Raw genomic sequence first — 12,024 nt, 5'->3', positions numbered from 1 at the left:
CTTTCTTTCTTTCTTTCTTTCTTTCTTTCTTTCTTTCTTTCTTTCTTAGTGTGACCAATAACTCTTGGAATGCTAGTCACATTCACACGGAGTGTTCTCATAGGCTATGGCTCCCTAGCTTAGATGGTATCCCACATTTCACATGGTTTTACACAGAAAATCCTTCCTTGTCCTATCAAATGCAGTCTCTTGATCCGGGCTCACCTCTTAATCCAGCCATTTTCTCCACACCAGCTCTTCTCAGCATTCTATTATTTCTCTTAAGATGGCTAAAGCAACACACCATTTCTCTGACTTACTACCCAGTTTGGGGCCTTTGGTGCCAGCTTCCTCCACAACTTTACATCATATTTTCCTAGTTACTTTTGACATTTTAAGATCATTCTTTGGGTTGACCAGCAAGGACCCTTACACTTCATCTCATAATGGGAAATACAACTTTTTAGTCCTCCATGGAGAACCTTCTAATGCTCATGAGCCCTTCTCGCAAGCCAGCCCCTAATTTTTCCTCACCTACTGTGCTCATTAACAAAACCATCCATCTCCATTCTTAAGGTGGCTGGCTGACCTCCCTCCTTTTCCCCAAGGTGGTTATGTAATCATGTAAAAAATTTAATGAACTAAAAGTTGATGCAGCATCTTATAAAGCCCATCGTGTCTGTTAGAATTCTGAAGGATGCTGGTCACATTCACATACATGCCTTCCTAGGCTGCTGTTCTCCAGCTTTCATAACAACCCATCTCCTACATTGTCTCAAACAGAAAATCCTTCCAACGTGTTCTCTTGATTCAAGCTCACCCCTTAAGTCTCTCTATAAGCCCTTCTCAGCACATTCTGTTACTTCTCTTATAATAACAAAGCAATGTGGTTTGGCTTAAAAGAACAAACAAATAAAAAACTTTCTTTTCAAGTAGCTGTTAGATGTTCACACAAGCAGAGAAAGCACTAATCAAGGAAGCCCCTGTACAGCCCCTAAATCGGCTTCAGATTAGCATCTCCTTTTACTTTTCAGGGGCGGCTAGGTGGCTCAGCGGATAGAGCACTGGGCTTGGAATCAGGAAGACTCCTCTTCCTGAGCTCAAATCTGGCCTCAGATAATTCTTAGCTGTGTGACCCTCAGCAAGTCACTTAACTCTGTTTGCCTCAGTTTCCTCATCTTTAAAATGAGCTGGAGAAGGAAATAGCAAACCACTTGAGTATCTTTGCCAAGAAAAACCCAAATGGGATCACAGAGAGTCAGATGCAACTGAAAAACAAATTACTTTTCAGGGGATACATGTTCCCCAGAGCTGGGACAAGGCATTTGGGGGCCCATAGGCAAGGCCTCCAAATCCTGCCCTCCCCCAGCACCACTTGCATTTTCAATGTGTGCCCTTTGTTTGTTATTCTACAAGAAATGCATGAAGCCTTCACTCTAATTTGGTAGAGCACTGGACCTGGAGTCAAGAAGTCCTGTGTTCAAATCCTGCCTTAGATACTTACTAGCTTTGTGACCCCGGGCACGTCTCTTAACTCCCTGTGACCTCAGTTTTCCCATCTATAAAATGGAGATAATAATAGCACTTACCACCAAAGGTTGTTGTAAGGATAAAATGAGATAATATTTGTAGCATTTTGCCAACATCAAAGCCCTATGTAAATGCTAACTGTTATGACTCTGCTCTCTTTCCCCTCTGTTATATTTGATCATAATGATCATTTAAAGTTGGAAGGTTACCTAAAACCTTAGTGGTCATCTAGTCCAACCTCTTCATTTTATAGATCAGGTAACTAATGCCGAAAGAGGTCAAGTGACTTGCCCAAAAGCAAATATGTGGCAGAGCTGGGTTTAGACCTCAGGTCCGTTAAAGGGAAATCCGATACTCTTTCCACTGTACTGTGGAAATTCTACTCCAGCCCAGGTTTCTTTCTGAGTTCTCACTATTAGAGTAAGGAACTTTTACAAATGGTTAGCACTAACCTGCTGTTTCTGTTCAACCATCTTTATAACTCTTTATAACTTTTTTTGACTTCTAGGTTAAATGAAAGGGGTTGGGGGGGAGGAGGGTGTAAAGGGAAAGCAAATATAGATACTCCCCCAAAGATTTTGAAGCTATTTACTCTAAGCTTGGCTAAAGAGAAGCCTTTTTATTTATATTTGTTTAAGCAGGATTGTGAGAAGAGGTTTTAGGTGGAGAAATTCCTAATAGGCTTTGGGGATTCGGTTGAGCTGAATTTCTTGTAGCCAGCCCCAACTCCATCCATGATGGGACGGGGACTTCTAAAGCCAGTGGTACCTCCATGTGGACTCCCCGGGATGTGTTGGAACCAGCTTGAACAGAGAGATAATTATTAAATTTTCAGTGTGAGCATTTACACCTCAAAAAATCAGCAAATACTACAAATCAGGGCTTGGCTTATTGTTTAGAGTTAAGTGGTGGAGACAATGTTAATAATATAGATTAAACTTAAAAGTGTGTATCATTCATACATTTTTAGAGAGTCATTTGTTAAACATTTGCCAGCACACTCCTGCCCGAGTCCATCATACATAAGCAGTTTCAGTTTTAGGTGATCATGTGAGCAGCATGTGGCATTGATGGCAAATTGAAATGGGCCAACTGAGTACTTCAATCAAGACCCATTATGCTTTCTTTTAAAAGGCTCCAGTGTCCTCCATTCCTAGCAGATTTATGTCTTAAAGAGGATGACTTCTCTAATATTGGAGATTATAGTCTATATCTGATGCTAGAATCCCTCTACTTCTTCCAACTATGGAGAAGTGAAATGATAATGGGTCAGTTGTCCTCTAAAACTTCAAATCCATCTCAGATTCCTTGAAGGAATGAACATGAGCCCAGCTTGGGATAGGAAGAAATAAACCTTGGGCTATGTGCTCCCTTTATTGTGCAATGCCCCCTTACTGCTAGGGGAATGAGTTGGAGCCTCCTGCTAATTGCTCATTCCCAGCATCTAGTGAGGTAAGTGCATTGACCATTTGAAGTACAAGATTGTGACCCTGACATGATATTGCTATGGTGATTGGTGACTTTGTCTCCTCTGTCTCTCCCTTCCCTCCCTGCCGCAGCTTAATAGCTTACACGGAACAGTACGTGGAATATGATCCTTTGATAACTGCAGCAGAGCCTTCTAATCCATGGATCAGTGATGACATCACTTTATGGGACATAGAGATGAGGTATAAAAATAAAATTATAATAATAATAATATTACCTTGAGAGAACTAAAATTAATCTTTTTCAAAAGGGAGGGGGAGTGGGAATTCTATGAGATCTAGTAATGCTCTTCAAGGCAGCTTTCCATTGTCTCTGGGCTAATGAGGGCCACTGTAGAAATGGTTAAGAACAAAACTTGTCAGATTACATTCATTTGCTTTTTGACAAGGTTGCTAGACTGGTAGATCTGGATTTTAGCATAGGATCCCTTTTTCCATCAAGGCATCTTTGGCATATACTTTATGTGTCATACACCTTCCTTATACCTAATGGGTGTAAATGTGTTATGCCTAGTAGGTGTTTACTAAACATTTGTCGAATTGAATGAATAACCTTGGAGACAAGGTAGAGAGATATGGACTCGTTATCACATTGGGTGATTCAGTCAGGTGTCATATATAGAATTTGTGTTTCCGAAAGAGTTTGAACTAGACTTCTGAGGGTCAGTCAATTAGTCAATAAAGCATTTATTAAGCACCTACTATTCTCCAGGAAGCTAGGTGGTAAAGTGGATACTGGACCTGGAGTCAGAAAGACCAGAATTCAAGTTTGACCTCAGACACTTAATAGCTGTGTGATCCTAAGCAAGTCACTTAACCCTTGCCTGCATAAAGCTAGAGGAGGAAATGGCAAACCATTCCAGTATCTTTACCAAGAAAACCCCATGGGGGTCACAAAGACACAACTGAACAACAATGCACTGGTGCTAAGTGCTGGGAAGACAAAGAAAAGCAAAAGATAGTCCTTGCCTTCAATGGGCCCTATAGTTCTTAGGGTTCATTTACCATACAAATAGATCATAGAATTATATCAGGCTAGAAAAGGTACATAGAAACATGACAGTTGACAAATGATGCCTGTTTCTGATTCTTCTTTGGTTTTTAAAAGTCAGAGAAGAAGCAAGCCTCAATTTAGCTGAACTAGAATAACTCAGTGCCTTGTTTCTTCCCAGCTAGCTAGATCTCATGACCCTCTAAATGGGCTTAATTTTAGGTCCCTGAGCCCAGAGGACCTTAGTAGGCCGCTGGTCCTGCTGTACTAGGTTACTGGTTTCTGCCTAAGGCATTCATACTATAGTACCCAACCAGATTATTGCTCTGATGCAAATATTAGACCTCATCCATGAGCCTAGTAGAGTCTCACAAGAGAGATTAATTAGGTAATTGGTCTCTTCATGGGAACATACATTTAACTCTCTCTTTAGCTCTCTCTCTCTCTCTCTCTCTCTCTCTCTCTCTCTCTCTCTCTCTTTCTCTCTCATTAAAAAGAATACCTCTCCATCCTGTGTTGAAAGGAGCCCACCTTCAGCCAATGCCACCCCAAATCTAGCTGAGCCATTATGACAAAGGCAGTAGTAGGCCGTACTTCATGAACCATAAAAACAGGAGACACAATGGAGGGGTTATAGTCATGTTTCCTGAACTGTTATGTCATACGTAAAGGCCAAGTAGCAATTGGGGTATTGAGAAAGACCGGAATTTAAGAATACCACAAAGAACCAAGGACATTTTTATATCAATTGACATTATTGGTCGTTCCAGTGTATAGTGTCCCTCAATGACACTTGCCCTAAGAGAAAGTCACTGGGCAAAGATACTGGAATGTTTTGCCATTTCCTTCTCCAGCTCTTTTTACTGATGAGGAAATGGAGGCAAACAGGGTTAAGTGACTTGCCCAGGGTCACACAGCTAATAACTATCTAGGCCAGATTTGAACTCAGGGAGATGAGTCTTCCTGACTCTGCTCTGGCACTCTGTCCACTGTGCCACCTAGCTGCCCTGTAGCTGAATAAGTTTAGCTTTTTGGTTGTCTTATCACACTGTTGACTCAAGTCACTAAAACCCTCCAATCTTCCCCTCTCAAGCACACTCTTGTCTAACATCTCACTCATATTTGTCTGATTGATTTTTGTAATCCAGGTGTAGATTTACCCTTGTTCCAGTTAAATTTAATCTTGTTAAGTAGCACGATCTTTTTGGATCCTGATTCTGCCCAAGATCTATCATATTAAACACCACTTTCAGCTTTTGGTCATTTGCAAATTTGACAAGCATGCCTTTGCATGGCTTCATCAAAATAAATCACAAAAATGTTGAGCAACACAGCACCAAGGCCATACCCCTAGAGCATTCCTCTAAAAACCTCCCTCCCAGTGGCCATCAACTGATCAATGACTATTCTCTGGACCTGGTCATTCAACAGGTTCTGAATCTACCCAACTGTGCTGTCATCTAGGCGTCCTCTTTCCTATCTTATCTATAATGTTGGCATGAGGGATTTTGTCAAGTGCTTCCCCTGATCTACCAGTCTAGTTAGTCTAACCTCAAAGAAAAAGGAAATGAGGTTCATCTGGCATGAGCTGATTTCAAGGAAGCCATATTGGGGGAACTTACTCAAAAGATGCTACACAGATCTTTTGAATCAACAAGAATTGGTAGCTGAATAGATATGAGAGGAAAAATTGAAGATAATCACCAGGATGAATGTAACGGTATCATTAACAAAACAGTGAGATCAGGAGAATAAGGAATAACAGGAAAGATAAATGTGGTTTCCCATATGTTAAGTTTGAGGTGGGGAGTGGACATTCAGATAGTGATAGCTTATAAGCAGTTGGCAATGGGATCTGGAATTCAAGGGAAAGGTCAGGGCTAGAAATGAAGTTTTAAAAAAATTGTTTAGTATTTCATTTTCCCCAATTACATGTAAAAATAATTTTAATATTGTTTTTAAAATTTTGAGTTCTAAATTCTCTCCTTTTCTCCCCACCCCCCTCATTGAAAAGACAAGCAATTTGATATAGGTTATACATGTGTAGTCATGCAAAACATATTTTCATATTAGTAATGTTGTACAAGAAAAGATAGATTAAAAAATAAGAAAAAAAAGAAAGTAAAAAATGCTTCAATCTGTATTCAGACTCCATCAATTCTTTCTCTAGGGCTGGATAGCATTTTTCACCACAAGTCCTTCAAATTTGTCTCGGATCATTTTATTGCTGAGAATAGCTAAGCCATTCACAGCTGGTCATTTTACAGTACTGCTGTTGCTGTGTAGAGTGTTATCCCGGTTCTGCTCATTTCACTTCGCATGAGTTCATGTAGATTTTAGAAATGAAGTTTTACAAGTCACCCGCATAGAGGGAAATGGGTGAAGTGGCAGAGGTGAATAAGATTGTTAAGAGGTGTAGAAAGAAAATGGAAGAGGGCCCAGGACAAAACCCTGGGGAGCATGTGCCTCGAGCATTCAGAAAGAGGAAATAGAACTAGTGAAGTAGGTAGAGAAGGGCTTAGCTAGGTGGAAGAAGAACCAGGAGAGAGTGATTTCTATGAAGTCAAGGAAGGGGAGAATATCCAATGGGAAAGGTTGGTCGACTCTGTGAAATTCTGCCAATGTCAAGTAGGATAAATACTATAAAAAGATATTGGATTAAATGATTAGGAACATCATCATTGGTGTTGTTTGAAAGAGCAGTTTCAATTGATTAGTGGGGGTAAAAGGTTTTTAAGAAGTTGGGAAGGGGCAGGTAGGTGGCACAGTGGATAGAGCACTGGCCCTGAAGTCAGGAGGACCTGAGTCCAAATCTGGCCTCAGGCCAACACTTGACACTTATTAGCTGTGTGACCCTGGGCAAGTTACTTAACCCCAACTGCCTAAAAAAAAAGAAAGAAAAAGAAATAAACTATATCAATAAAATGTTATTTAAAAAAAAAGAAGTTGGGAAAAATAGTAAAATAGAAGTTCGGTAGTAAAGAAGTAGAAACATCAAGTACAGAAAACTTTTTAAGGAATTTAACAGTGAAAGGGAGGAGAGGTATAGAAACAAAAGTTAATGGAGTATGAAAAATCAAAGGAAAGCATTTTTAGAATTGGAGACCCATGCATTTTCTCAGCAGATGAGAAAGAGCTAGATGAGAAGAGAAGTTTGCAGATGTAGGAGAAAGAGAGGATATTTGTTGGAGGTATGAATGTGGAAAAGGAAAGATGGGTCTAGGGTCAAAGAACTAGGGTTCAAATCTTGTATCTGATGCTTGCCACTTCTGTGAAATTAGGCAAGTCATCTGGACCTCAGTTTCGTTATCTGTAAGATGAGAGGGTTGGTTAGATGGACTTTGAGGTCCCTTCAGGCTCTAAATCTGTAAACCTATGAGTTGAATAAAGAGCATAGATCAAGGGATTAGCCTTAGGTCACTTCAGTTATAAGAAGGAAGGGAGAATGGAGGATAATGCTGAAAAGTTTAAGGGAATTATGGAGGGGGATCTAAAGGAACTCTCTGGCAGGTGGTCTCAGACAGCTCTCGGTGTAATAGTGAACTTGGTTACCTTCTAAGTATCAGAAGGTAAGAATATAGTTAGGCTGTTGAAGAGAATGGAATTGGTTTGCAATGGTCACTAGGTTCACTAGAAAGAAAAGAGACGAGTGTAAAGCAGCAGGCAGAATCAAGCTGAGATTATACATCAGAAATTTGTATTAGGTGAAACTGGCTTTATTATTCAACTATCTTCAGTAATGCCCAGCAACCTGGGAATAGGGGTGAGAAAGCAGAGACAAGATGCATACATGAAAAATTGTTTAAGGGCATTACAGGACTGGTCACAAAGCACTATATGATTGATCACCAATGGACAATAAATGCTACAAGTTCATATGGGTGTTCAAATACCTGTAACTTGAGTTTAGGGGAGGGAAGTTTATTGTGTAGGGCATCCAATGACTACTGTAACCAACAATGCATCCCAGTTTTATAGGATTTAGCAGTCTTTAAACACACACACACACACACACACACACACACACATACACACAAGCAGCCATGTGATACAGTGAATAGAACACTGGGCTTGGAATCAGGAAGACTCATCTTCATGAATTCAAATATGGCCGTAGACACTTACTACCTGTATGACCCTGGGCAAGTCACTTAATCCTGTTTACCTCAGTTTCCTCATCTGTAAAATAAGCTGAAGAAGGAAATGGCAAACCACTCCAGTATCTTTGCCAAGAAAACTCCAAATGGGATCACAAAGTGTTGTACTCGACTGAAAACAACTCAACAACAACAACAATACTATATACATATGTGTGTGTCCTTTAGTACTAATTATCCATATTCCTTTCCTAGATTACAAAGCTGATCATCCTACTCTAAAAAAGGATTATGCCTTCAAAACTATGCAGTTGAGGTGGCAACTGCCTTTTGAATGTATTTGGGGGACCTAGGACCAGGTATTCTTACTTGAAACTAGGGAACTCTGACTTAAACTCTTTTGGTGACTGACTATTTTCAGAACCTGCAGTGAATTTCCAGATACATGAGTACCATTGATGAACACAGAGAGGTACTATCCTATGAAAGCACAAGGTTCCCATTATGAGTTCTTGAGTCTGAGCTGTTGTTCTCACTGAAGAGTATCATTGCTTTTTCCCCAATGTTTCTGATTTCATCACTATCATTGACTCCCAGCCTTTCTGGATCACCTCTACAAAACCAAATAAATAAACAAAAATGGTGTTGTTATTTGTACAAAAGATTATTTTAGCTGAACAAACCACCTACTATGGCCTAGGCACTGTGCTAAGTGCTAGGAATACAAAGAATGGCAAAAAAGGCATTAATTGTTATCTGTGCCAGAGAGTGACCCCAAAGACTGACAGTCCTTTCCCTCTGCATGCTGGCTTCAATTCACTGCTGCAGTTGTTACCAGATGTAGCTGTCACTGTTGTAATTCTATCTCTGAGACTTACCAGAGTCTGCCTGAAACCTTCGTTCAGACTACAGGTACCCAATGACATCCACACCAGAGCTTGTGTTCTGAACTCAAATGGTTTAATGATCTTATGCTACCCAGGTTTCTAAAATTATTGGTAGCTTTAGACCCAAAGGCATTTCTTAAAAAACAGTCTTCCTTATCACCCTGGAAGCCATTTAATGGGAATTATGCCTTGGAGTAAGTTTAGAAAAAGTTCTAGATCCAAATTTCCATCTCTCTGTCATTGGCCCACCTTGGTTATTCATTCAGCTATTGGTTTATTTATTTGTTTCTTTGTGCTCCAAACCTGTGATTTCATTGGTGTAGATAACCATTGGTGGTAAGGAAACTCCCTCTACCCAGACAGGTCAGCAACTGCTTTGTAATGTCTAGTCACAGAGGCTTGCCTGCAGATCTGGGAGGTTAAGCTATGGCCACGTTCACACAGCTAATGGGGTCAGGAGTGGGACTCCAACCCCCTTCTTCCTGATTTCAAGACCACCTCTCTGCTTTTACACTGTCTTTTCCAGCTTGGTATTTTGAAGGTAAATGGTATAAGCATAGGTTATCTGTGATTTAATGGAGTTTCTTTTTCTGTTGCAATGAGCTCCACGCTCAGAGGATTGCTCTGGGTTTCAGTTTCCACCTCAACTTCCTCCCTTTTAGAATTGCTTCTTTGATGTTCTTTGTGGCTTGCACACACACACACACACACACACACACACACACATACCTCACAACAGAGCTGTCATTAGCAATTTTTGCACCTGAGGCAAGTAGCACAAACTGAGTACATGACAAGCAGCATGAAATGGGATGGTGGGTGTGGGGCAGGGAGAGTTGGGCTAAGGAGGACTTCACCAAGAGTGTGCCCACAGAGGGAGGAAGCAAGCTGTAATAGCTTCCTATTTTAACTGTTCATGCCAATTAGATACTGAGCTCTAATGTTTCTAAACTACTAAAGGACTGCAGAGATAGTAAGTACCCCCTAAATTCAATGTCCTGGATCAAAGCTATAGTTTTCATGCCCTAATTATGGCCCTCCCTCAAAGTCTATGTTCTAATTAGGTCAGTGAGTCAACCAATGTTTATTAAGCACCTATGCCTCAGGTGGGCAGCTAGATGGTGCAGGAGTGGCCAGGAGTTAGGAAGATCTGAGTTCAAATCTGGCCTCAGATACTTACTAGCTTTGTGACCCTGGGCAAGTCACTTAACCCCTATTTGCCTCAATTCCCCATATGTAAACTGGGGACATGCTGGAGAAGGAGATGGCAAACCACTCCAGTATCTTTACCAAGACAACCCCATGGACAAAGTCCATGGGATCATGAAAAGTTACATAGGACTTGTTAACAAGTTAACATGTCCCAGGCACTGTGCTTAATGCTGAGGATACAAAGAATGGAAAAAAGGTCTCTTCCATCACAATGGGGGAGATAACATGTAAATAACTGCATACAAACAAGATATAGACAGGATAAATTGGAAATAATCAAGAGAAGGTGCTAGAATTAAAAGGGATTAGAAAAGATTTGGGGCAGCTAGGTGGCTCTATGGATAGATTGACTGGCCTGGAGTCAGGAAGAACTGAGTTCAAATCTGCTTAAGACACTTACTAGCTGTGTGACCCTGGACAAGTCACTTAATTCTGTTTGCCTCCATTTTTTCATCTGTAAAATGAGCTGGAGAAGGAAATGGAAACCACTCCAGTGTCTTTGCCAAGAAAACCCCAAATGAGGTCATGAAGAGTTAGACGTGACTGACCAACAAAACAACAAACAAGGACAGGCTTCCTGTAGAAGGTGGGATTTTAGCTGGGACTTGAAGAAAGCCAGGGAAGTTAGGAGGTGGAGATGAGGAGTGAGAACATTCCAGTCATGGGAGACATCTAGTGAAAATATCCAGTCAGGAATGGAGGGTCTTATTTGAAGAACAGAAAGAAAGCCAATGTCACTGATTTGAAGAGTACTTGCGGAGACAGGTAGTATAATGTAGAAGAAGACTGGGAGGGTTCTGAAGGGTTTTGGAGGCCAGAGGATTTTATGTTTGATCCTAGAGGTCCTAGGGATCCACTGGAGTTCACTGAGAAGGAGTGGGGGTGACACGGTCAGACCTATGCTTTAGGAAGATCAATTTAACAGCTGAGAAGAGGATGGGATTAGAGTGAGGAGACACTTACGGTAGATGGATCAACCAGACTGCTACAGGTGTGAAGTGATGTGAGCCTAAGGTGGTGGCAGTATCAGAGGAGAGAAAGAGGTATATGCAAGATATATTACAAAGGTAAAATTGACAAGCTTTGGCAACAATTGGATATGGGGAGGACTGGCAGAGAGAGTCAAGAGTCAAAGATGATACCTAGGTTGTGAACCTAGGGGACTGGGAGGATGGCAGTGCCCTAGACAGTAATGGGAAAGTTTGGGAATGGGGCAGAGTTTTAGGGGAATGATGAGTTCAGTTTGGGACATATTGAGTTTAAGATGTCCATGGGACATCCAGTTCAAGTTCTCTAATTTTATTTGGAGATATGATACTGGAGATCAGCAGAAAGGTTAGGGCTGGATAAGCATATAGATGGTAATTAAATCTATGGGAACTGATGAGATCACCTCATGAAATAGTATAGAGTGAGAAGAGAAGAGGATCAGGACAGTGGAAAATGCCACTGATTTCTAAATGTATAAAGCACACAATTGCATTGGATGTCCAGCCTGTTTGGAATATTGACCCAAATATGTATGACACATGCTTTTTCCTTCCATTTATCTTTTTCTTTCTAAAAAGACAAACTAATAAATCCTTTATTCTCAAAGCAAAGAGCCTAGCCAACAACGTGTAAAGAGATGGGGATTCTCCATTGACGAGGTACTAAAGGACCAAGTGGGGCGAGACCAGTTCCTTCGTTTTCTGGAGTCGGAATTCAGTTCAGAAAACCTCAGGCAAGTCTCTGACAACTTTTCGACTGTGTGCATAGTGTATGTGAATGAATAGATTTGCAGGATCTCTCTCTCTCTCTCTCTCTCTCTCTCTCTCTCTCTCTCTCTCTCTCTCTCTCTC

The 12,024-nt window shown here is 40.9% G+C and overlaps 1 protein-coding gene across 2 annotated transcripts in view; it reads left to right on the top strand.

Annotated features, from left to right (window-relative positions):
• LOC114030122 (regulator of G-protein signaling 6) overlaps positions 1-12,024 on the top strand; it is a 204,130-nt gene that overhangs the window by 101,568 nt on the left and 90,538 nt on the right. For both annotated transcript variants that reach the window (XM_027844838.1, XM_027844840.1), the window contains exons 11-12: positions 3,069-3,179; positions 11,781-11,906. In XM_027844838.1, coding sequence (XP_027700639.1) covers positions 3,069-3,179; positions 11,781-11,906 — 237 coding nt within the window. The remainder of the gene's footprint in view (positions 1-3,068; positions 3,180-11,780; positions 11,907-12,024) is intronic.

Source organism: Vombatus ursinus, unplaced genomic scaffold (genome assembly GCF_900497805.2).
Source record: "Vombatus ursinus unplaced genomic scaffold, bare-nosed wombat genome assembly UNPS02014945.1, whole genome shotgun sequence".
In the NCBI taxonomy this organism is placed as follows: Eukaryota; Metazoa; Chordata; class Mammalia; order Diprotodontia; family Vombatidae; genus Vombatus; species Vombatus ursinus.
This window is presented reverse-complemented; position numbering and strand designations above follow the sequence as displayed.